This window comes from Rutilus rutilus (genome assembly GCF_951802725.1).
Source record: "Rutilus rutilus genome assembly, chromosome: 1".
NCBI classification, from domain to species: Eukaryota; Metazoa; Chordata; class Actinopteri; order Cypriniformes; family Leuciscidae; genus Rutilus; species Rutilus rutilus.
The window spans coordinates 21,554,079-21,578,997 of NC_140209.1; the positions used below are offsets into that span (position 1 = coordinate 21,554,079).

Below are 24,919 nucleotides of genomic sequence, written 5' to 3' on the forward strand. Positions count from 1 at the left end.
AAGAACTTGCCCTTCGTCGTGCTGTACCACGCATCAAACTTTTCTCGGTCTTTATCCGACATGTTCTCGTAGTTGTAGAACTTTTTGTCGGGGTATGGTCCGACATAGTTCTCATTTCCCACCCTGTTGAAAAGATGGGGGAAGTAGCCTTTTTCAGTCGTCGTCAAGTCTAACGCCGCGGGCATTTTGGCGAGAGCGAATGGGAAAAATGAGTAGCTATCGATGTATCGCTGGGCAAAAGCATCATCGTACATCAAGAGTAATTTGCACCCTTGCATTATGACCTCAATCGCGATCCCTGATTTGCAAAAATACTCGAGGATTAGAAAGGCGTCAAATCTGGAGGCGTAATGAGCGATGAAGCAGTAGCCTGTATATCGGGGTTGTCTGAAGTGGTTGATTAGCTTAGCGATGCAGCCGGTACCGCTAGCAGTAAATTTCTTGCCTTTGAATGTGATGGCGCAGACAAAATTAGCCACGTGTCTACCATTTTCGTACCGCGTTTCGAAATCGTAGAAGATGTATTTCTCACAGGGTTCTTTAGGCTCTAGAGGTTGTATGAAGCATTGATGCTCACCAACGTTCGTCAGACGCTCGCGACAATGCACGCATTTGTCTGGGGCGCAGATGTGTTTGGTTTTCTTGCCCAGTTTAACGTCGTAACGTCTGTTACATAGTTTGCAGTATTTGATCATATCACAGGCGGGGTGTTCCTGACCGGGAGGCGGGGTTTTTTTATGCATTTCAAAACAATAAGCCGATTTACAGTACCTCAAGCAATCGGGGCAGTGTATGATTCTTACAGGGAACCTGTAACATTCCGCATCGAAACAGATGTTGCAGGCGTGCTTACAACGATGGTTTCTGCGGTTGGTGTAAGATTTGTAGCAAAATGGACACACGTATGTTGAACCGATGAATGCCGTCAAACTCGTTATCATGTAGTAATGGTCGTTGTGGAGATACAGGAAGACCGTTTTTGGGTGGGGTTCATCAGAGTTTTTGTAGGTTTCTAAGACCAAGGCGTTAGATCTGTGAAATACGACGATTTTAATGTCTAGCGCTCGTTCAAACGAGGCTATGTCGCCGAGACCGATTCGGTCTTGGATTGAGAAGCCGACGCTGTTTTGAATGGCGGTAGCCAGTTTTTCTAACTCGCTCTCGGGGTGTTGGGGGTTAAGAAATCTGGCTAGACAGATGGAGAAACACAAATTATTTGAAATATTGGTGGGGCAGAATAAACTAGTCTTTTTTCTTTTGATCACTTGGTCTACAGCGATGTCCGTTAGTTTCCGGCGAGGCTTACCCCCGCCTTGTCTGTTCATGGCTAGGGAGGCTTCAAATTCTACGGTTTGGTCAGATAGTAACCGGTCGTTGCTCTGTACAACTTTTTCGATTTGATCCATAAACCCATCCACGTCATAATCATTACCGGCGGTTAAAATACCGCTAACGGGCGTTTGGAGGCTGGGAGCCGTCAATGTGATATTGATCACCGGTGCATGGTCAAATTCCCTAGCGAAATTCACAATTCCGGTAAGCATGTCGTGTAAGCGGGTATGATAACGGGCCAAATCTGTAGAGTTAATCTCTCTCAGATTCGTAGTCCTTCTCAACGTCACGCTATTGAAACGAGGTCGTGGTAAAACATGATATCCGTTAACGTCCCCACCCTCGCGAATCAACCTGTCAATGTCTGTACGGCTTAATCGAGTCTGCGTAATAGGGTCGACATTACCTGATGCGGACGGTGGCGAAGTATCATCAACGGCAGGGTGCTCTGTGTTGTCAGGGTCGGTACATGGTGGGCTGTTTAAAACACCGCCATGTTGTACAAAGGGGTCGTTGTCTAGGCTTAGCAGAGGATCAAACAAATTCATATTTGGATTTACGGCTAATTCAAAAAGATCCAACATAGCAGGGGATTCTAGATTAAACAAATACTGTTCTAAAGAATCGGGTAGTATACTTAGCATTTCAATCTCGTCCGGTGACAGTTCTGTGGAGGATTGGTCTGATTGGCATAAGTCTGCGTCGTCTGACCCGTCCATTTTTAGATTTCAGACCAAAACACGTACTATTACAAAATCATAGAGTTAAAACAAGCATACAAATTTCATATAGTATAAAAAAGCATATATGAACTATTACAAAATCAGAGTATACAAACATTCATGAAATATCGCATTATATGTAAACAAAGTATAAAAAGTATAAATGAACTATTGCAAATTTCATATAGTATAAAAAGCATATATGTAAACAAAGTATAAATGAAATATTACACAATCAGAGTATAAATGAAATATCAGATTATATGTAAACAAAGTATAGATGGAATATTACAAACGTGCAATATAAGAATTACTAGGAATAGATCTATATTCAATTTGGCTCCGTCGTCTCATCTATGATGGTGAGAATAAGGTGATGCAAAATGAGCACCAATTCTCGTTGGTATTGGCTCAACATACGATCATTTCTATCAAACCGCTGTTCAGTCGTTGATCTCATAGCATTGACGCGACGGAATATTTCATTGGCCAGATCCTGAATAAAGCGATCCTGCGCATCGAATCGGCTACGTGTCTCGAGGTGATTGGCACGGAGCTCACCACGCAATGCGTCTAATCTGCTATGGGTTTCGATTTGTCTGTCACGAGACTCAATCAATTTGTTGTTAATATCATCCTGTACGTCTCGAAGTTCGATGTACTTGTTGTTTATGTCAACCTGAGCGTCGCGAAACTCTTGACCTAATGATTCTATCGAATTAATGAGCCTGTGTGTCAGAGGCGCATCATCGAATGGTTCATCAGCCGACTGAGGCTCCGGCACTTCTTCCACTTCTACTTCTTCCAACGACGGTGATCTAGAAGGGTAGGGTGTTTGACCCGCGTGGCTGGTTGACACCTCGCCAGGCTCGCTCGTCCAAGAACCCAGGTCCCATGCATCAAGTTGAGACGTACCCCAGCTAGTCAGGTCATCCTTATGGCTTCTACTCGAGTCAGCTGTGTGTAAAAAAAAAAATCTTAATGGCGTGACTCCGCCGGAGTTTAAATGCAAATAATGTAGAAGGTCTTACCATGAAAGAAGGCGGTCTCAGGACTGGTGGGTGGGCTGCTTGGTGGTGTCGGACAAAGAGTTTTCCTCTCTGGAGAGCTCTCAGGACTGATCGCCGGGGAAAAACGATAAGTCTTTCTCGGTACTCCCCCGGTGGGTTCAGGTCGCACCACCGCTGTAAAACGATAAGTCTTTCTTGGTGGTTCGTCGCTAGGTCCGGGGAGTGGTGGCCCGCTCGGGCGACGACTGACCGGTGAGGTGGGACGATTCGTTTTTTTAGTCTTCTTTCTTGCTGGTTCGCCGCTGGGTCCAGGAAGTGGTTTGTCCTCGTTGGTCACTATTGGATTCTCGACGTGCGCCGGAGTGGGTGTGGCGGGCCTGGCTGTTACATTGCCATCTTGCGTGAGATCGATAACTGTCTCGAAGCCTGGTTGGGCGATAAATTGTATGAAATCTAAAAATTTGATTTCTCATAAAAGAAATCTAAAATTTTGATTTCTCATATCTTGTTTTACCATTGGCGGCGCTGTCTGGATCAGCAGCCAGAGAGGCCACTGTGAATTAAAAAATACAAAAAATTAAAAATGCTTTCAATTTATAAAAAGACAAAATTAAAATACATTCATTTTAATTTATAAAAAGAATAGTTAATACGTACTTACAAATATTAATAGCGTCAAAGGCTTGCTGCTCAATATTTGAACCTGAGATAAAAAAAAACCCTGTTATGATTTAAAACACATGGTGAGGGTTTTTATATGCTTGTTTAATGGAGCACACACACACACACACACACACACACACACACACACACACACACACACACACACACACACACACAGACACACACACACACACAGACAGACACACACACACACACACACACACACACACACACACACACACACACACACACACAGAGACAGACTGTGACAAAGAAATCATGATGTTATATCATCAAAATCCAGCAGATGGCGCAATTTTCACTATAACAGGGTGTCATAACATTAAACCGTCAGCAGATGGCGCAATTTTCACTATAACAGGGTGTCATTTCAGCCCAGACTCACCAGAGGGAGCCATTTTCGGTATAACAGCCTGTCATATCTACTCCGAACCTGTAGGGGCTCAATTTCAGTATAACAGGTGTAGTTTAGACTCCGGGCCATCTGGTGGCGCCGGAGAGCTAGTTGGCTGGTGTATCCATAACATGGTGTGTTTAAGAAAGTGACTGAAACAAACCTTTATGTTTTTTAAAATATTGTACCAAATTATATCAAAACAAATCGATCTGTCTTGTGAATCAGATGCGTTGGGGAAACTAGTTTGATACACGATTTAACAGCAGTTAGCAACTAGCACGTGGTGCTAAGCTAGAACTCATGCATTGCTGATCGGGAGCGCTAACAGCCCTGGATGTTGTGTTCATACATGACGGACGTATAACGCGATGGCAAAACATCGATTTAATAGGATCAGAATTGTTTTTCTGCAAACATATACATAGCAAACTGAATTGTAGCATTGTTAGCAGCTAAAAGCTAAGTTTCAAGTAACAACATGATGACACGTGTTTTCATAATAAAAGTCTTTTTTCATAAAAACAGTTTTTGAGCTGAATTTAAGACAAAAAATAAAACATCGTGCTATAATCATAATTGTTGATAAATGAATATAGATAAAATATCTCTATCAGCAGATAAAATAACCAAAGCATGCTTGTCATGGGGTTTAAAGACGCCATAGCATAATTTTATGATAAATGAATATAGTATTAAAAACTCTAACAGCGGATAAAATACCAAAGCATGTTTTTATTAAAGTAATAAATTATAATATTGTTTAAAACATCATATTACAGTAATGAATTATGGTTTAAAACAACATACTGTATAGCATATTTTAAACCAATCTGTTAAAACAATCTCTATCAACAGTTAAAACATAGCATCATTTATATGAATCAACAATTACAGAAGATGAAACAGTATTGAATTATAATATGGTTTAAAGACGCCATAACGTCATAGACTGTAAAAAAATAGCATAACATACTTTTGATCAATTTTAGTATTTAAAAATCACTAACAGCTGGGTGAAATAAAACAGCATAGCATGAAATGAGAAAATACTCACGTTTCTCCATTGTCAGCGAAAATGTTTGGGCCAAGTGATTGTCTTGGAGAGTCTCCAAAGTTTTGGTGCAAGTGATGGTTTGAGCTTATCAAAATGTATTTATAAAGGCGAGTATATGAAGGAAATCGGTGTTGAGTGACCACTAGGTGTCATCCTTGTTCTATGAATGGACCTGTAAAATTCGTGGAAATGGACCAGGGTCACAGGTGTCACCGTAAATTCGGGGCAGAAGATATGCTAGACGCGGACCAAGCGTAATTCATAGATAGAACCGTCAGAAAACTGTCAAAAACATGCTACTCCTTTATAAGATACGATGGTTTTAATTAACAACATCTTTAAAGATATTATGATTTTGAAGTAAATTCAGACGAGAGTGAAGGTTGGCACGTTAATTTACAAGCCCCATTCGCACGCACACACACATAAGGACTGATTTGGAGCGCCGCAGGTCACAAAGGTGATGTGAAAACACCGCCTTCAGCTCTCTAAAAAAATGTAGAATGGATTTTGTTTATCTGAAACAATTGCTTGCAGTATATTTCTTATAACCATTTCATTTATAACCATTTAAAAGAATAGAATGTTTTTCAACTTTAGTTCCACTGTAAGGAGTGCAAAGGAGGGGGATGTCAGACAGAGAGAGCGCGCGCATAGACAGCCACAAACGCGCGCGGCCCCCTCCTCTTGCTGCTGACACACACGCGCTCGGCTCACTATGTTTTGAGACACGGGTAAGCTCATTCAGGGAGAAAGTCTTTTTGTATTTCCACTTTTTAATAATTTAACAACTCTATTACAACTTTAAAACATTTTTAAACTTTGAAAATCATTTTATCCCTAACAAAACATTGACCGTGTCTCATTCTGATCGTCGATTCAGAGAGAGTCCAACAGATGGAGCTGCGAGCCCGTTTCATCCGTGGTAGGTTCTCTCTAAAATAATAAGGTAAGACAATTTTATTCAGCTAAAACTATTGGTTTTAGTAAGCTTTTATATTATAGACTTAAAAACAACCTTAGCATGATAATTATTATATAATTTATATTATAAATTATATAAAGGATAGGAATGTGAAATAACTAAATGTTTTTTCAACCTTAAATTGATTTAGATGATAGACTTTTAAAGAGTACATTGTTTATGTCATTTTTATCTAAAATAATTGGTTTTAGTAAGCTTTTTAAACGCTTTTTAAAGGTATGTTTTTCAACTTTAGGTTAATTATTTTTGTGGACGTCAATGGTATGGACATACTTTTCAACTCTCTAAAATAATTGGTTTCAATGTATGTTTTATTTTAAAGGATGAGATTATTTTGTGTGACATACGCTTCTCACTTTCACTGTGGTGGGGGCGCAGGCACAAGCCATATAACCACACACACACATATAACTGGGACAAAGTTCAAACAAACGGCAAAAAACATCTGTTCAAATATAACTACCCGTAAAAAAATTATGATTTAGTCCTACATAGGTCATAGTTCAAAACTAACTGACATACCACATGATCGATAGGGAGGAGGGGTCAATAGGTTAATCCCATGACCGCATTCCGGAAGTTCAACCTGTCAATCATAAAGGTCACCGGAAGTTCAACCTGCCAAAAGGTCAAAGGTCAAAGTCGTAAATCATTTTGACACAAGCCGCCTCATAAGTACTACTCTCTTAGAACACAATTTGCATTTGGAAGGATGTACTGTAACTTCATCCTCTACAGTTAAAGACATGGGAGATATATTAGACAACAACTTGTCTTTTGAAAATTATATTGCATTTATTGCATATGTTACAAAAACAGTCTTCTTCCACCTCAGAAAAATTGCTAAGCTCCGGAACATGCTATTTGTTTCTGATGCAGAACGGTTAGTTCATGCATTCATGACCTCTAGACTAGATTACTGTAATGCATTACTAGCTTGTTGACCTGCATCCTCAATAAACAAGATACAATTAGTCCAAAATGCAGTTGCTACACAGTAAATTTCCCAATGTTAAATTAACACCGCTCTGTGTTTATATGGGAACCACAAGCAGGGTGTTACAGTAACACTGATGCAGTGTTAGAGTTAATTAGATAATTAAGTGATTAATTGAGTGATGATTGTTCGATTATTGAAGACAGCTGATGATAACCAGCAGAATCACTGAAGAAAAGAGAAACAAAATAACTAAAACTGACTTCCAGACATAGCCTTAGATGAAATCAACTGAAAAGTCATGAAATCTCTCTTATTACAAACCAGCTTGACCTTATTTCTGCAGGGCTCTCAAGTTTTGAAGACAGGCAAGAGTGGCAATATGTTATACTGTGACAATATGTCAGTCATCGTGTGATATTGAAAATATGACTAGGCCTAGACTACTTGTTCTGAGCAGGTGTTGTCAGTGAACAGGCTGTAAAACTGTTGGCTAAGTTACAGACACTCATGAAAAACTGATGCTAATTATCTGGGAAACATTCTCAAACACCAGTCAAGTTGTCACTGTTTGTGTCAAACAAGTTGCGAATTTTTTGTAACATTAAAACAGGAGATCATGACTTGTGCTCAAAGTAGGGCTGGGCGATTTAAATCGCGATATTGATATGCGCAGCTCGTCAGTAAAGCCGGTTCCTTGATTAGTAGTAAATCACCATCACCTGCTTTCAGATGAAGCGGCATTTAGGGCTGAGGAGATAATTAAGTGATTAATTTAGTGATGATTGAGCATTATAGAAGACACCTTATGTTAACAAGCAGAATCACTGAAGGAGAAAATCACAAATTGTAAGTTACCATTAAGGTGATGAGTGTTTGCTTTAGTTGGGCTCTAGACCATTATATGTTTACTGTAATATTTACTGTTGTTTGTATGCTGTTATTGATTTATAACAGTTAAATGAACAAAGTAAAATGTTATCTTATAGTGTTGGTTATGTTTTGACATAATCATACTGTGATCTGAAAAATGAAACTTATTAAGATAGTTTGGTTTAACTTATTAGCAGTAGTTTTGTGATTCTTCAGCCTATGATTATCAGGACTTTACTTATAATTCAAAATATTTAATAAACATTGATCTGATCAAAAAGATGTTCAGACATATTCATTTAAAACACAAACATCAATAATCAGCCTGTAAATCTCAACAATGGTGACAATAATAAAGCATGTTGCAGTGGCTGCCACCAATCACAACTCATTAATGGCTCCCATCATGCATTGCGGTATGAATAAATTATGATCTGAATTGTCTATGTAATTTACTTTTCCTCATTGAATATTCTGCTCCTCACCATTGTTGAGATGCATAGACTGAATCTTGACATCTGTGTGTGCCTAAAAGAATGATTTTTCTTTTAAAAACTTTTAAGAAATCCTTTATATTATATCAAAAATTCTGGCCATTTATTTAGATTCACGGTTATGCTTTAACCAACAACATAAATCGAATTCAGAAAGAAGGGTCTTAATGAGCTCAGTGATCAAGTTTAAGTGATGATAGTCATAATATATCCAAGACAGATCACTTTTTATTCTTTGTTCAACTGGCAGTTTTAACTCAGATACAACCGTCAAACAAAATTTAAAGTAGCGAACACTTGAAAGGCTCAGAGCCCAACTAAAGCAACTACCCATCACAATAATGGTAACTTACAATTTGCGATTTTCTCCTTCAGCGATTCTACTTGTTAACATCAGGTGTCTTCAATAATGCTCAATCATCACTAAATTAATCACTTAGTTATCTCATTAACTTAAACACTCTTGAGTGTGGACTCATACACTCCCAGGGGTGTTAATTTAACACTGGAGGTTTTGCTGTGTACAAAGAGCCGTAGTTAACTGACAAGCTGAGCCATATCGCATTAAAAATCGTTGGCGATACGTCCGCGATATTGATGTGATTTGGCTCAGCTTGTCAGTTAACTACGGCTCTTTGTAGTAAATGCCGCTCCATCTGAAAGCAGGTGATGGTGATTTACTACTAATCAAGGAACCGGCTTTACTGACGAGATGCGCATAACAATATCGCGATTTAAATCGTCCAGCCCTAGCTCAAAGTGATGCTCGGAGCTCCAGTGGTTTCCTCTGTGGGTGAACGAAACTTTGACGTTTGACGCACTTTGAGAATAACGTGAACAATTCCAGAATATGCTTTTTTCCATTGGTTGTTGCGTTAAATTTTACCCAGATACAATAGTGCTATTTTCTGATTGGCTATTGTGTACCCCCTTTCTTTTTTTTTTTTTGTTATTGGCTGATAAGTGGCAGGCTCGACTAAGAATTCCAGGGGAGACGTGCTTGATTCCTGCCGGTTCCATAGTGAGTGAGAGCGACGTGGCCAGAGAATTTGGGGCACTGCGGCATATTGAATATATTATAAATAGTTTTTCCGCGTGATAAGTACAATGTATGGTGGGAGTGCGTGACAAAAGACCGAAATGAGTGACTGTCATGCTCAATGCGCGACACTTGAGAGCCCTGTTTCTGTCATTCATCTACAGAAGTTATTTTTGAGAATGAACAGAGTTTTAGATGTTGATGTTTTATTAAAAATGTTTGGTTACCATTATGGTGATTAGTGTTTCCTTTAGTTGGGTGGTTTGACACTTTATTTATTTATTTTTATAATAGTTGTCTTTGTAACAGTGTTTACCAAAACACATAATTTGTTGCAAAGGATACAATAAACAAAGATGATCGGGTGATACATATTTTATCATCATAAATAAAAATGTTTGACAAATGTCATCACTGACCAAAAGAGGTTTACTTGTTATTAACAGATTTTTTACCTATAGTATTTTTATCAACACTTTTTTGCCAAAGATCAAACATTCTGAATTTTAATTTTCTAAATACATTGCGAGAAAAGAAACCATAGAGATATACACACACTAACATCAAGAATCAGCTTATGAATCACAACAATGGTGACATGCTTCATGCTGCAATGCATGCTGGGAGCCATTAGTTTTATAATATGGTGGCTCCCAGCATGGATTGCTGCATGAAGCATGTCACCATTGTTGACATTCATATGCTAATTCTCGATGTCTTTTTGTGTCTAAAATAATTTGATCCACAAGGTATTTTAAAAATCACGATTCAGAATGTCTGACCTGTGGCAAGAAATTATCATTGGTGAAAACGAATCTATTAATAACAAATAACAATTTTTGCTCAGTGATGAGATTAGTGAATCATTCTACTTCATGATGGTTAAAATTAGCCTACATCACTTGATCATCTTTCATTCTGGCTTCCTTTGTAACAAATGATGTGTTTTGGTAAACACTGTTACAAAGACCACAAACTTGATTAAAAAGCCAAGAGTCAAACTGCCCAACTATATGAAACACTGATCACCATTATGGTGACTTCATAAAACCTATTATTTCCAATAAAACATAAACATCTAAAACTCTGTTCATTCTCTATAACTAGTTGACAATAAGTGAAGCTGGTAATGCTGTTTGTGGAGTTGTTAAATCCTCCTCTGCTGAGATCTTCAGAGATTTAATGTTGTCTTTTATCTTCAGTTGATTTAATCTCCGGAAGTCAGTTGTAGTTCTTGTGTTTCTCTTTTCTTCAGTGATTCTGCTTGTTATCATTAGGTGTCTTCAATGCTCAATCATCACTCAATTAATCTCTTAATTATCTCATTAACTCTAACACTGCTTCAGTGTTACTTTTAGCACCCTGTTGGTGGTTCCCATATAAACACAGAGCGGTGTTAAATTTAACACCAGGGATTTGACTGTGTAGAGGTCTTACTAGTTCAAAAATATATGCCACATAACCATATAATATGCAATATAACACCAATTGTATCATCTCTACATTTCTAAATGATATAGCTCCTGTGCATTTAACTAATCTTCTATCGCCATATAATCCATCACACTCTTTAAGGACACAAAACGCTTCGGTTATGACTGCGTCGAGATTGGCGCTATGGGAACACTCTGTGTGATTGAAGCACTTTTGAAATCAATTCAATGTCGTATAGGCAGATGATGTCATGACAGTAAGCTATAAAGCACACCCAGACAAAACATTGTCAGCTTCTGATAGGCCAAAGCAAGTCCATCACAGGCAAACTGGAAGTATGGCAGGGCGATGGAGCGTCTCATTCCCTCTTCAGGGAACCGAGGTTACAGTCGTAACTTTCCCGTACTGCGTCGAGATTGACACAATGGGAATGTTTATACCAATGCTGCCTAGTGACCAGTGCCTGTCTTGTATGAAATAAGGTGAGCACAACAACAACAGAAATCACCTGGGACCCAGGGGTAAAGCCCAAATCTAGGTTGTAAACCTGACAAATGTGTGCAGAAGGGACCAGTCTGTAGGGATACCCCTGTTATAAGGCTAACAAAGCCGCCATACTCCACCTGATCTACGCACCACTGAGGATACACCAACGGTTTCTCCCCAAAGACTCCACCCAAAGATGTATGGTAAGCAGCTACGCTACCACCTTAACCTTTAGAGTGGTGGGGGATAGCCCTACAGAGAACTGATCCTGCAGAAGTTCCAGCACTGTACCAACCGGGCAGTTATGTAGTCTAAGTGATGAGTCCCACCAGTTTCCTTGTGCTGGGAGTTCTAGAGTGAGACACTGAGCGACCATCCATGATCGCTCCCCAGCATGTGAGAGAAGCATATGCGACGACAAGGAGTTCCTAGCACAGAACCCTAGGACAAGAACCAAGGCTTCTTCCACATAACCAAAGTACAAAGCACCTGCCATCAGACCTAACAGTTTGACAGTGAGTGACTGGCCTAGCTTTATCTTGCTCACAGCTGTGAGGATCAAACCGATAAGAGCAGGAGATAGACGTGCCTGCACTGTCGTCAAATCCCTCACAAATCCTGAAAAAGTGGTCCTCTGTAATGGAGAAAGCACACTTTTCTTTGCTTTCAGCCTAAACCCCCATGTTTTTCATATAGGGAGGACGACATCTCAATGCTGAACCGCCATCTGCTCCACATTGAGCCAAAATACGGGGTGACAAGAACACGATACTGGTACCTCTTTGCCCCCGAAAGCAACCCGAGGGACTTCCTGAGTTGAGAAAGGACAGAATATGGCAGTATGCGTCCTAAAGATCTACCGTGACAAAGCAGTCCTCGGATCTGATTGTGTCACGATTTGCCTCATCGCACAAATCTAGAATTGCACATCTAGGATGCACAACCCTGCATCCTTCTAAGGAACGATAAAATACCAGCTGTAAACCTGGACTCTCTGTCGGGGGAAGATACATGTTTTTTTTTTTTTTCAATAAAAAAACAAAACAAAACAAAACAAACAACAACAACAACAACAATCGTAATCAGGTATCGTAATCTGCCAATTTGCTTGTTAAAAAAAAAATGGAATCGGACTTTAAAAATCATGATCACTGCATCCCTAATATATTAACAATTTTATTTCAAATTAAATGATTATATATACTTGCAGACTAATGTAAAACATGTTTTTAAAAAAACTTTTACCAGATATTGTATAAAAACAATTATGTAACACCTGCTAAATTGGTAGAATTAACTTACTGTTAGGACGTTCAGGACTTGTACTGCGCTGTCTCTCTGGGGGGGAAAAAAACACTAATTTTATCAAATGTCCAGATTAACATTTTAGGATTTAGAGCAGTGGTTCTCAAACCTGTCCTGGCGTACCCCCAACACTGCACGTTTTCTTTGTCGCCCTAATCAAACACACCTGATTCAATTCATCAGCTCATTATAACATGGGTGAATGAGCTGATGAGTTGAATCAGGTGTGTTTTATTAGGGAGACAAAGAAAACGTGCAGTGTTGGGGGTACGCCAGGACAGGTTTGAGAACCACTGATTTAGAGCATCTGCATAAGAAATAAACAAATTACAAGCACAGATAAATAAAATAGAACAAAAATACAAATAAATAAGAGGTGCTTTATGTTTTTTAGGTAAATGTAAATGTATTCAGGTACAGAAATTGAATAATTTAATGTAAAATAACTTTACAGTATACATTCAATTTAATTATTATAATTAACTAATTAATACACTTTATCATTATTATTTATCATATATCATAAGGCCGATCTTGACCCTGTGAGTCTTGAACCGCGCCTTGTACAGACTTCCGTTCAAGATGTTGACACAGAAATGCATCTTCCGATGCATCCGTCCCCAAGATTGGTTTGCAGAGATCGACCTGAAGGACGCATACTTTCATGTCTCGATCCTCCCGCGACACAGGTCGTTTCTGTGCTTTGCCTTTGAGGGTGGAGCATATCAGTACAAAGTCCTACTCTTCGGGCTGTCCCTGTCCCCTCGCGTCTTTATGAAGGTCCCATGCTCCCATGAGAGAGTGTGGTGTTCGCATTCTTAACCATCTCGACAACTGGCTGATACTAGCTCAGTCTCGGGATCAGTTGTGCAAACACAGGGACCTGGTGCTTAGTCACCTCTGCAGAAGATCTCTTTTCTTGGTTAGATTCGTCAACCAGATGGCACGCCTCACAGGGGAACGTGTTTGGTCATTATTGAACTGCTTGAATACATTTAAGAGCAGTACAGTGGTCCCCCTGAAACACTTTCAGAGGCTCCTAGAGCATATGGCATCAGCAGCCGCAGTAACGCTGCTCAGGTTGCTTCACATGAGGCCCCTTCAGCACTGGCTTCATGACAGAGTCCCGAGATGGGTGTGGCAGAGAGGCACACTCTGTGTGACAATCACTCCAACCTGCCACCAAACCCACAGACCGTGGTCAGACCCTTCATTTCTCTGGACAGGAGTGCCCCTAGACCAAGTGTCCAGGCATGCTGAGGTTACCATGGATGCCTCCACCACCAGTTGGGGCACCACATACAACTGGAATGCTGTTGTAGGGATCTGGATGGGCCCCCAACTGCAAAGGCACATCAACTGCCTCGAGTTGTTAGCAGTACGCTTTTGCGCTGGGCCGCCTCAAAAAGCCGCTACTAGGCAAGCAATTACGGGTCTGTACAGACAACACATACATCAACCATCATGTCACAACTCACCCAGCCATCTCCTTCTATGGAGTCAGAAGGCCAGCAGAAGGGAAAGGCTGTCTCCAAGCAGAGGTTGGCCCATTGGATTATCGATGCCATCGTCCTGGCGTACCAGTCCCAAGACGCACCATGCCCCCCCGGGTTGTGAGCCCACTCCACTCGGAGTGTTGCTTCTTGGGCAATAAAGATATTTGTAGAGCTACGGGCTGGGCGACACCAAACACGTTCGCTAGGTTTTATAGCCTCGATGTCGAGCCAGTGTCCTCCCATGTGCTCTCTTCTCATAGAAGCCAGTCAACACTGTAGGCCCTGCTCAAAGTGTCGGCTTGCTGCACCATTCCCCTCCTATGGACCGGATACATGCGCCGGATGAGTTCCGAACCCTATCCAATTCCTCCACCCCCCCCCGCCAGGCCTAGCACTCATATAAATTGATGGAACCTGCACTAGGTTGGGTCCCAGATGATGTGATCCCTACAGCGATCCCATGTGTGTATTATTCTACGGTACAGCTCCCTGTGGCTAGCCCGGGTCGTTACATAAGCACCACCTACTGTCAGAGAGTGAATTACTATTTTCATTCAGCCCATCTGCAGTGGTTGCCTCTAATTTCAAATGGCTACAGGTGTTTTTTTGTTCAAAGCCACTCAATAAACAAAACAAAAATGCTTAATTGCTTAAAGAAAACGTATCAGCAACTGGTATCAAAATCTTCCGGTTTGCTTGAAAAAAAAAAAAAAAAATTTGAAACTTAAAAATCATGATCACTGCATCCCTAATATTAACTGAGAAAAGACTTGATTTGTGATTCATATGTAATTTAATTAATTCACAATTTGATTTCATATTAAATCATTATATATAATAGTAATGAGAAAACATCATCAAAAACCTTTCACCAGAAACTGTATAAAAACAATTATATCTGAAAAAAAAAAAAAAAAAAAAAAGATAACTTACTGTTAGGACGTTCAGCACTTGTACTTCGCTCTTTCTCTGAGAAAAAAAACAAAACAAAAAAAACACAGGTATTGTTATTGTATCAAATGTCCTAATTGACATCAATATGTCTGATTTGATTTAATTTAATGAAAGTATCTCTGATAGTGGGAACTTTGGACAACATTTTAGTGCATGGAAAAGACTTTGAATCAAGGGATAGTTGGGGGAGGAGCAGGGAGAAAAGGATTTCTTCTGGGAAAATATACGACACAACAATATAGAAGTGTTATTGATGATAAACAGAAAAGTACACGACAGGTGGTTGAACAGTGTTTGCTTTCCCTTGGGATTAGTCTCATGCCGTCCTAATTTTTGAGTGGATAACTGAAGCGATCTTAGCAGTTTATTCTCCATTGTCTTCTGGGAATCACAAACCGAAAGATGTGGTATGCATCTCACTTCTGACACCAGTGTTGTGTCATGTAATTTCAGAAGAAATAGAAGATATGAAGATCCAGTTCGCAAACACTAAAAGGCTGTTGTTTATTTTCTGAACGTTACAACCTAAAAACATGGGTATCCGGAGGCATCCTAAATTCCCCAAAACAACAAAACGTAAAGAAGACAGTCTAAATTTTCCCAAACAACTCACTACAACTTTTCATTCCTTTTTCTCCCTTTTTAAGCCATGTGCCTTGCTCCTCCTCACAACAGCAGTTAAATAAACAGTAAACACATTTATAAAGGAGAAACAGAGAGCAGCGTCAGTGCCACAATGTTATAACATATAGAAGCATTATTCAAGTAGCCTATAAATAGAACAGATCATTGTGATTAAGTTCACTCCAAAAAAAAATTCTACAAAAGTAACATTTTACTATAACTAGTCCTCATTCTTGATAACTTCTGCTTCCATTTTCAAAGTTCTGTGATTATTTTCGTGATTTGACACTTACGTAACTTTCGTCCTCTCCTTTGTGCATCCTGCCGTACGATTGAGTCTAGACAAATCCAAACACAACATAAAACAAACAACCAAACACACTGCACAAGGTGACAAATCTTCTCTAAATGTTGTTACATTACAAGCACTTTGAGAAAATACAGCAAGTTATTTAGGATACGTTCTAGGCCCATGCATGTTTTACTTCCTGCACTGCGATGAAGTTAACCATACATTTTAAAAAGCAGTGATTCTTTAGACTGGGGAAATAGCAACATTTCACCTATATATCGGCCTATACATTCTAACTTGATTCTTACCCATCCTGGAATTAATTTTCTTCGCACCCACTGCCGGTAGCACAAATCATCAGAACACCATTCCTGAAATCAAAAGAAAAAGTTTCACGAGCAAGAACACTTCGTTCCGCTATATTGCAAACAGTTTATCTCATTATATTGTTTCACTTTATACTGCAACGGGCCACGACAGGAAAATGTTTGCTTACACATGATTGCCTTTTCGAAGTCTGTGTAAAACTAAAATAAAAATAGGCAATTCATAAGTATACTGCCACACATTGTAGAAGCAGAAGATGATGAATAAGATTAGGTTAACAGTCTTTAATAACAACCTCAGAAGGTAATCCAACAAATCAAGGCGAGATAGCTCAACTGATGCATTAACGAGAATGGACAAAAGTACATTGAAAAGAGAGCAACTTAAATACCAAGCAATTGAGGGAACTAATGATGAACACCTGTGCAGTGGCAGGAAATTTAACAAAGAAACACATGTGACTCAAAATTACAAATTAAAAGTCCATGAAAATCAAAGTGGCTTAACATCGATCTCAGAGCCTAGGCTGCCTACAGAGACGCGGTTTTTTGACGACATGCTTATGGGGCGGGCAGCTAGCGGATCGTTAGGAAAAAAAGATATATATTTTTGGGCCTGAAATCACTGATACCACCTTTAATTTTCTCCGTAGGATATTGATTTTCAGCCATAATGTCTAAACCATCCAAGGTAGATTGACCACGAGCTACGAGGTTGTGAAACTAAAGTTTCTGCTCCTAAGCCGCAAGGTATGAAATCAACCTTGTTATTTGCGATCTTCTGGAGAAGCCGTTCGCGGGGCGGTAAACGTCACCATGGTAACCGCGGCGCGAGTTCTACCAATCAGAGACGTCAGTTCTAAGCAAAACACTTGCTCTGATTGGTCGAACTCGCGCCGCGGTTACCATGGTGACGTTTACCGCCCCGCGAACGGCTTTTTCTGCTCTATTATGTTTATGTTTTATGTGGGTAGGGCCCCATATGTGACCCTGCCTGTGAAAACCCAGCTAAAGTCATTTTTTTGTGATTCAGTGTTTTTTACATAAAATCATCCTACACAATGTAAAGAACATTCTGTGAAAATATAACCTTGATATCTTTAAAATTGACTGAGTAAGGCCATGTCAAAGATTTGCTCAAATTCGGCCTCAGAAAATCATATTTTTGAGAAATTCCAATTTAAAGATAAGTTATTTTTTAAAACTGCAACACATTTGATCCATAGTTATCCTGCATATGTGACTTATAACACATTAAAGCTGAGATTCTCCCCTTTTTAGTGATATATGACACATCAGTGGAAAAATTCTTAAAGTTTTGTAAAACAGATCTATTTATTATGATGTACATGTCCAAAAAGCTAAAAGCATAAAAACATTGAAATGAATGGGGGTACCACAAGAGCTTTATCGTAGCAACAATTACCATGTCAATTCAGTGGAATGATTTGTATAACTTTATTAGTAAAATGAAATATCAGTGAAATGTCAATAATATATCAATTAAATAACATACCATTTCTCATTCTCTGAAATTATCATTCTCTTACTGGCCCACGGTGTAACATTGAGTAAATCTGGAGTAAAAAATAAATAAACAAATAAAAATTTTTAAGGGATAGTTCACCCCAAACTACAATTCTGTCATAATTTACTCACCCTGATGTTGTTCCAAACCTGTATGAGTTTCTTTCTTCTGCTGAGCAAAAAATAAGATATTTTAAAGAATGTTTGTAACCAGACAGTTGACAGCACCCATTGACTTCCATAGGTGCCGCCAACTGTCTGGTTACCAACATTCTTTAAAATATCTTATTTTTTGTTAAACAGAAGCAATAAACTTATACAGGATTGGAATAACATGAGGGTGAGTATGAGTAAATCATTTTTGGGTGAACTATCCCTTTAACAGGTCAGTCTCAAACTTTGTACACATTCTAAAATTGTCTAGATGCAAAATAAGATCCTGAGTGACAGCAACTCTCCCTCCTTGAAAAATAAAGAACACTTTTCCCCATTGAAATACTTGCAGTTGCAAGAGAAACTGATTTTCAGTTTCACATCTGGACTTCCAGCATTCGAAGCAAATTCTTCTTGCTGGTGTTCCCTCTTCATGTTCGCCAGACAAATAGTGGGGTTCAATCACCAGAACTGGCTTGTCCTCCTCATCATGTTGGTCACTGCCTGAAAAAGCAAAGATCAATTTTTTTTTCAATTCAAAGCAAGATACCTAAAAACATGATTGTGTAACATGCAAGAATGGGAAGTGGGTTTAATTTCACATTTAAAATGGATAATGAAGCATTTTATATGAAAATATCAGAAAATATTTTTTCAGTTTAGTCAGACTGGATCTAATTAATTGAGGGGAGGGCATAGGAACAAGAAACAGCCTATAGGTGGTTAGCAGACTTCAATTCAGAGTGTAATGAAACAAATAAACATCATGCCATAACGTAATTAATTTAAACTGACTAAATCCCAATCAACAAATGTAATAAACATTTAAATCCACTATTTTTGCATCGCAGATATGTATATCATTACATTGGCTGGACACTGACAGTAGGCTATACATTTACATATTTATAAAACAATAATAACACAAACTTACCGTCAAATTCCTCGTCAGTTTCGTCAAAGAACCCAGATAGCAACATTGTTTCGGCCCGGATCCGGCCCACATCTGGCACTTGTGGAATGCGGATCTGGCCCACATGCGGCGTGGAATGACGGCACTTGGGCGGACCGCTCCTGTTTGCCAGATCTGGGCCACAAGCAGGCCATAGCAATGCCACATGTCAGCCAAGAGCAAAGAAATAAACCAGAACTGGACCTTATCTGAGCCACAAAATCTGTGTATATTAAATATGGAGTCATCTTAGCCTTAATAAGCCTGTTATCAAGCAGAATCACTGAAGGAAAGAAGAGAACAGAAAAAGAGACGAGCAGAAACACAAGAACTACAACTGACTTCAGACACAGCCTTAGATGAAATCAACTGAAGATAAAAGAAGACATTAAATCTGTGAAGATCTCAGCAGAGGAGGATTAAACAACTCCACAAACAGCATTACCAGCTTCACTTATTACTAACCAGACTGACTTTATTTCTGTCAGACGTCTACACAAGTTTTTATTGAGAATTAACAGAGTTTTAACTGTAATGTGTTTCTTTTTTAAGTCACCATAACAGTGATTCATGTTTCCATTAGTTGGGCTCTTAACTCTTAGTATATCTTATGTCTTTGTTGGCCGCTGTGACAGTGTGTTTGTCAAACACATTTGCAGCAGCAAAGAAAGCTAAAGTGAAACGAGATCAGGTGATGATGGTTACCTGTTGATGGTTTTAATAATCATCATGAAATAACCTTTAATCACTGATGTTTTGTGGACTCTAACAATTGTGTTGATCCATTAATATTTTCACATCACAAACCCTGTGTTACTGCAGCACGAGATCCAGCAATATTATAACAATCAGTTAGAAGGCATTATCGAACATGAGTACGAAAAAGCAAGTTTAATATGACACACACAGACATCAACAATCAGTGTATGAATCTCAACAATGGTGACAATCAAAAGTACCTTGCTGCAATGCATGCTGGGTACCAGCATAGTACAAAACTCCCAGCATGCACTGCAACATGAATAAATTATGCAGCTGAATTGTCCTATAATTTTGTTTGATTCTAAATATTTGCTTTTATTTGTTGCTGTTGTTTTTGTTATGAATTATTAGCTTTTCAGTGATGTTCTGAATTAATCTGTTTATCTAAATATTTGCATTGCAGCAAGGTACTTTTGATTGTCACCATTGTTGAGATTCATACGCTGATTGTTGATGTCTGTGTGTGTCATGTTTAACTGACTTTTTTGTGCTCATGTTTGATAAAGTCTTCTAACTTATTGTTATTATATTGCTGGATCTCATGCTGCAGTAACACAGGGTTTGTGTTGTGACAGTATTAATGGATCAACACAATTGTTAGATTCCAAAGACATCAGTGAAACAGGCTAATTCAGGATGACTATAAAATCATCACCAGGTAACCATCATCACCTGATCTCATTTTACTTTAGCTGTCTTTGCTGCTGCAAATGTGTTTAACAAACACACTGTCATAGCAGCCAAAAAAGATAATAGGTATAATAAGAGTTAAGAGCCCAACTAATAGAAACATGAATCACTGTTATGGTGACTTTAAATGAAACACATTAGCGTTAAACCTCTGTTAATTCTCAATAAAAACTTTTGTAGACGTCTGACAGAAATAAAGTCAGTCTGGTTATAAGTGAAGCTGGTAATGCTGTTTGTGGAGTTGTTTAATCCTCCTCTGCTGAGATCTTCACAGATTTAATGTCTTCTTTTCTCTTCAGTTGATTTCATCTGAGGCTGTGTCTGAAGTCAGTTGTAGTTCTTGTGTTTCTGCTCGTCTCTTTTTCTGTTCTCTTCTTTCCTTCAGTGATTCTGCTTGTTAACCGGCTTATTAAGGCTAAGATGACTTCATATTTAATATACACAGACTTTGTGGCTCAGATAAGGTCCAGTTCTGGTTTATTTCTTTGCTCTTGGCTGACATGTGGCATTGCTATGGCCTGCTTGTGGCCCAGATCTGGCAAACAGGAGCGGTCCGCCCAAGTGCCGTCATTCCACGCCGCATGTGGGCCAGATCCGCATTCCACAAGTGCCAGATGTGGGCCGGATCCGGGCCGAAACAATGTTGCTATCTGGGAAGTGTCCTGTTCATCATCACAATCATCCTCCAGAAAGTAATCCGCAATAAAACCGGTTAAATCATAATTTGAGTTCAATTCCACCGAGATTAATATCAAGCTAGCTGTTTAAGCAAGCAGCTATTTTCCGTTCCTGCTCATACTTCGGTGTCGCCGGCGAAGCCATGGCCATGTCAGATGTCAAAACAACGCATTACGTTACCATCATCCAGCAAATAACACGTAGCAGGCCAAAAATGTCCTTAAAATTAGTTTAATATTATTGGCAGAATACTAAGATACAAAACAAATAAGCAGTTCTTAAATAATTGGCTATGACAAGAAAAAATCACCACAGACATCTAAACGCGGCTGACATCTCTCTCTCTCTTTGCATTGTGTTGACCTGGTTACCGGCGCTCGCGGATTGATATTAAAGTCTGTTTTTACTCTTTCTAATAGAAAATACACAGAAAAGAAGTTCCTGAACCGATTGATATACGAATCAGCAGTGTTGTTGCGCGAAATAAACCCAGAGACGACTGAAATCAATGTTAAGGAAGCCCACGTCCGTTTTTTTTTTGCGCAAAAGTATAACGTAGTGTCAATAAAATCATTAATTTCAGTATTTATCATGTTATAAATGAAAATGTAAGTATTGCATCTCAAAACCAATAGTATAATCTATCATTTACAGCAATAAACACACATGGACTATTTTTGTCATTTTTATGGCTATGACTACTTTGACGCTCGTTAACTCATAATTCGATTCTGCGACTTTAGCCGGGGTTTCACAGGCGGGGTCACATATTAGTTATTGAAACGGGCCCCCAGATGCTTAAGGCCGCCGCTAGATCCAACAACAAGCTGCTTCTTGAAATTCCTCTGTCACACTTAATAAGCAAAAGATTCATTCTTGGTCGCTACCCAAAAATTGTGAAATGGATTACCAATGGTCATTAAACCCTCTACCTCTGAATACATCGTCTTATTACATAAAACTTTGCTTTTGTCTGTCTTTGCTGTACACTCTGCATTGGCTGGACAAAGATGACACATATTTTTTAACATAATGTTTTGGTTTCACTTCATTTTGATGGTCCCTTTAACACATTCTGTAGACTATATATAAGTAGTGTCGCACCTACATGTCTACTAACTCTCATTAGAGTGTTAGTAGAGTATTAGTAGACTGGTAGGGTTAGAATAAGTTGACATGTAGTTGCAAAGTTACTTATAGTCAGTAGAATGTCTGTTGGTTGGAGGAGCATCACAATAAAGAGTTAGCAGATATTAAGCAGACACTCTACTAATACTGTAATGAGAGTTAGTTGACATGTAGTTGCAAAGCTACTTATAGTTAACAGAATGTTCAAAAGGGACCATCAAAATAAAGTGTTACCAATTTTTTTATTTTTTATTATTCATGTCAGAATGTTTTGTTAATTTTAAATGCTGAATCAGAGTTTGACATTTTGGTATTTCCCTCTATAATAGGAGCTGTACTGAGTGTTCCTAAGATGGCCGCTGAGTGAACTTAAAGGGACTTTGCTTTGCAGAACAAATACGTCTAATGCATTTCACCATAATTTGTTGGTCAAGTTTCTAACAGAATCCTGTTCAGCCATTATAATTAGTCCAACAAATATCTGTAAAAATGACGGAACAAACCAACACCAAATAACCACTAATGAATGGAAAAACAACTGCACAGCATACACGGATATAAAAAGACAACATTGGTCGATCTTTCATCATTTTCAAAGACAGACAGACAGAGACAAACATTTTACAATATTCATCTCCAAGTTTAATTTGTATTGGAAAAAGAGTTTTGCATAGTAGTTGCTTTGTCATTTGAAATCCCAATTCTAAGCAAGCCCAGTTCACTACTGAAAAACATTAATAAACTCAGTATTATAAAACCGCATTATAGAATAACCTATGTATTAGATTATGATGGATCATGAAAGAAACATTTAAAACACATGCTAGTACAAGTATCTGGGTAACATAACTCATTGGTTAAATGTAAATCTTACCTGCACTGCGCACCATTATATCACCAACACCTTGAAGTTCTAAAAATCAAAGGTCAAATATGATTGACATGCCAATAAAACGTCCACGTGACTCATTTGCATTCCCTTTAAAGACTTTAGACTCACATCCAATTATTTTCCAATTCACCAATGAAATAAACAGTTTATATCAAATGCAAAAAAAATAAAAAAATAATAATAATAATAATAATATTTAAACAACTTTTCACAAAATAAGATAATCTAATTTGTAACCTGAGCTTGTGATAAAAAAATATGTAATATATGGTAAAATGATTAACAATAAAGATGACATTTATATTAAATTATGTTATGTAATTTGGTACACTAGCCACACAGCAAGTGATCTTGTCCTGAATGTGTCCTCAATCTGGCACTGCATGTCTCCTGTCAGCCAGAGCTGGGTCATGTGGGCCGATTGTTGGCGTGAGGATCCAGATCAATCCAGTGATCATTGGGTCCAAATCAGGATTATGACCTTGATCCAATGCACTTTAATGCAGTTAAGATAAATTTTTAAAAATACTACAATTTATTTTTATTTAATATATTTAATATATTGAATTGATAAACATTTATGTGATCATTTAATCCAAATCTTCGGGATGTAATGGTTTGAGTGAGGAACTGTTGTAGAATGAAAAGTTATTTGTGAATATTTATGACAGTCTAATGCAGTTGAACTTATCTTAAAAAGCAGCAAAGAAGAGCCTAGTTTGTACATGTGGATCAGCCTGTGATTCGCTTGATTGAACTGCTTTCTGTTGAACTCGCTCAGTAAATGATCAATCTTTAATTCTCAGACCGATCTCTCTCGTTATTACATCAGGAACAGATCCAAATTCAAACTTTTATTCTTGGATATTTATCTCCTTCTTTACTACTGATTGTAAAAAATAAATAAAATAAAAAACGTTCAAATGAGTGTCAGCAGCAACTGCCAAAAAAAAAAAAAAAAAAAAAAAAAAAAAAAAAAATATATATATATATATATATATATATATATATACATACATATATATAGTAAAAAAAATAATAATAATAATAATAAAAAAAAACTTTACCAGAAATAATTACCAGGTATTTCCTGAATTAACTCAAATGACTTGCAGCAACAGAACATGTGAAAGAAATAGTCAAACATGATTGTAATAAGTGAAGATGCAGAGAACTTGAGAGATCTGTTAGTGTGTAATGTTCTGTTGGGATTTAAAGGGTTTCTGTTGAGTTTTGTGGGTCACCATTGTGTTGAAGTCATCGACCTTTATTTATTGTTTTAATCTAGATAAGGCTTAGGTGTGGCTGCAGTTTTGAGTTTTGGGTCTTCTGGTTTACTTAAAGGTGGGGTAAGCGATATTTGAAAAACACTGTTTGGAAAAAGTCGGACCGACACTCGAACAAACAACAACAAACGTGTGTAGCCAATCAGCATTAGGGGACTGCAACTCCTTCCTCCACTTTGTTTTTGGAAAATAAAATAAAATCTATTTATGAAACATTTTCATCAAACTCAGCAGAAGTTTCCTCTAACTGGTCCTAACCTCAGCCCATAATCTCACCAGCCCATCTTCTGTTAGTGGCCTCAAACTAGCTCATCTACTGGTTAGATCCAGCAACTGCATCACTTCTTAAAATCTGCCTATCTGTAATTTCTTCTCCTATTGCTCATTTGATCAACTGTTCTATATCT

General features: G+C 38.4%; 2 protein-coding genes across 2 annotated transcripts in view; both read right to left on the reverse strand.

Annotated features, from left to right (window-relative positions):
- Positions 1–23,532, reverse strand: part of LOC311291784 (uncharacterized protein) — a 44,721-nt gene extending 21,189 nt beyond the window's left edge. Inside the window, exons 1-5 of the mRNA XM_084411036.1 lie at positions 23,209–23,532; positions 16,427–16,489; positions 16,120–16,164; positions 15,182–15,217; positions 12,750–12,785 (exon numbers count right to left, since the gene is read on the reverse strand). Of these exons, the coding sequence (XP_084267162.1) occupies positions 12,750–12,785; positions 15,182–15,217; positions 16,120–16,164; positions 16,427–16,430 (121 nt within the window). The 5' untranslated portion in view covers positions 16,431–16,489; positions 23,209–23,532. The remainder of the gene's footprint in view (positions 1–12,749; positions 12,786–15,181; positions 15,218–16,119; positions 16,165–16,426; positions 16,490–23,208) is intronic.
- LOC311298630 (uncharacterized protein) lies at positions 2,386–4,146 on the reverse strand (the record flags this gene model as incomplete). The annotated part of the gene is made up of 4 exons (XM_084421722.1): positions 2,386–3,011; positions 3,086–3,490; positions 3,579–3,617; positions 4,134–4,146. The coding sequence occupies 4 exons, from the start codon at positions 4,144–4,146 to the stop codon at positions 2,386–2,388; spliced, it is 1,083 nt and encodes a 360-aa protein (XP_084277848.1).
- Positions 23,533–24,919: the final 1,387 nt, after the last annotated feature.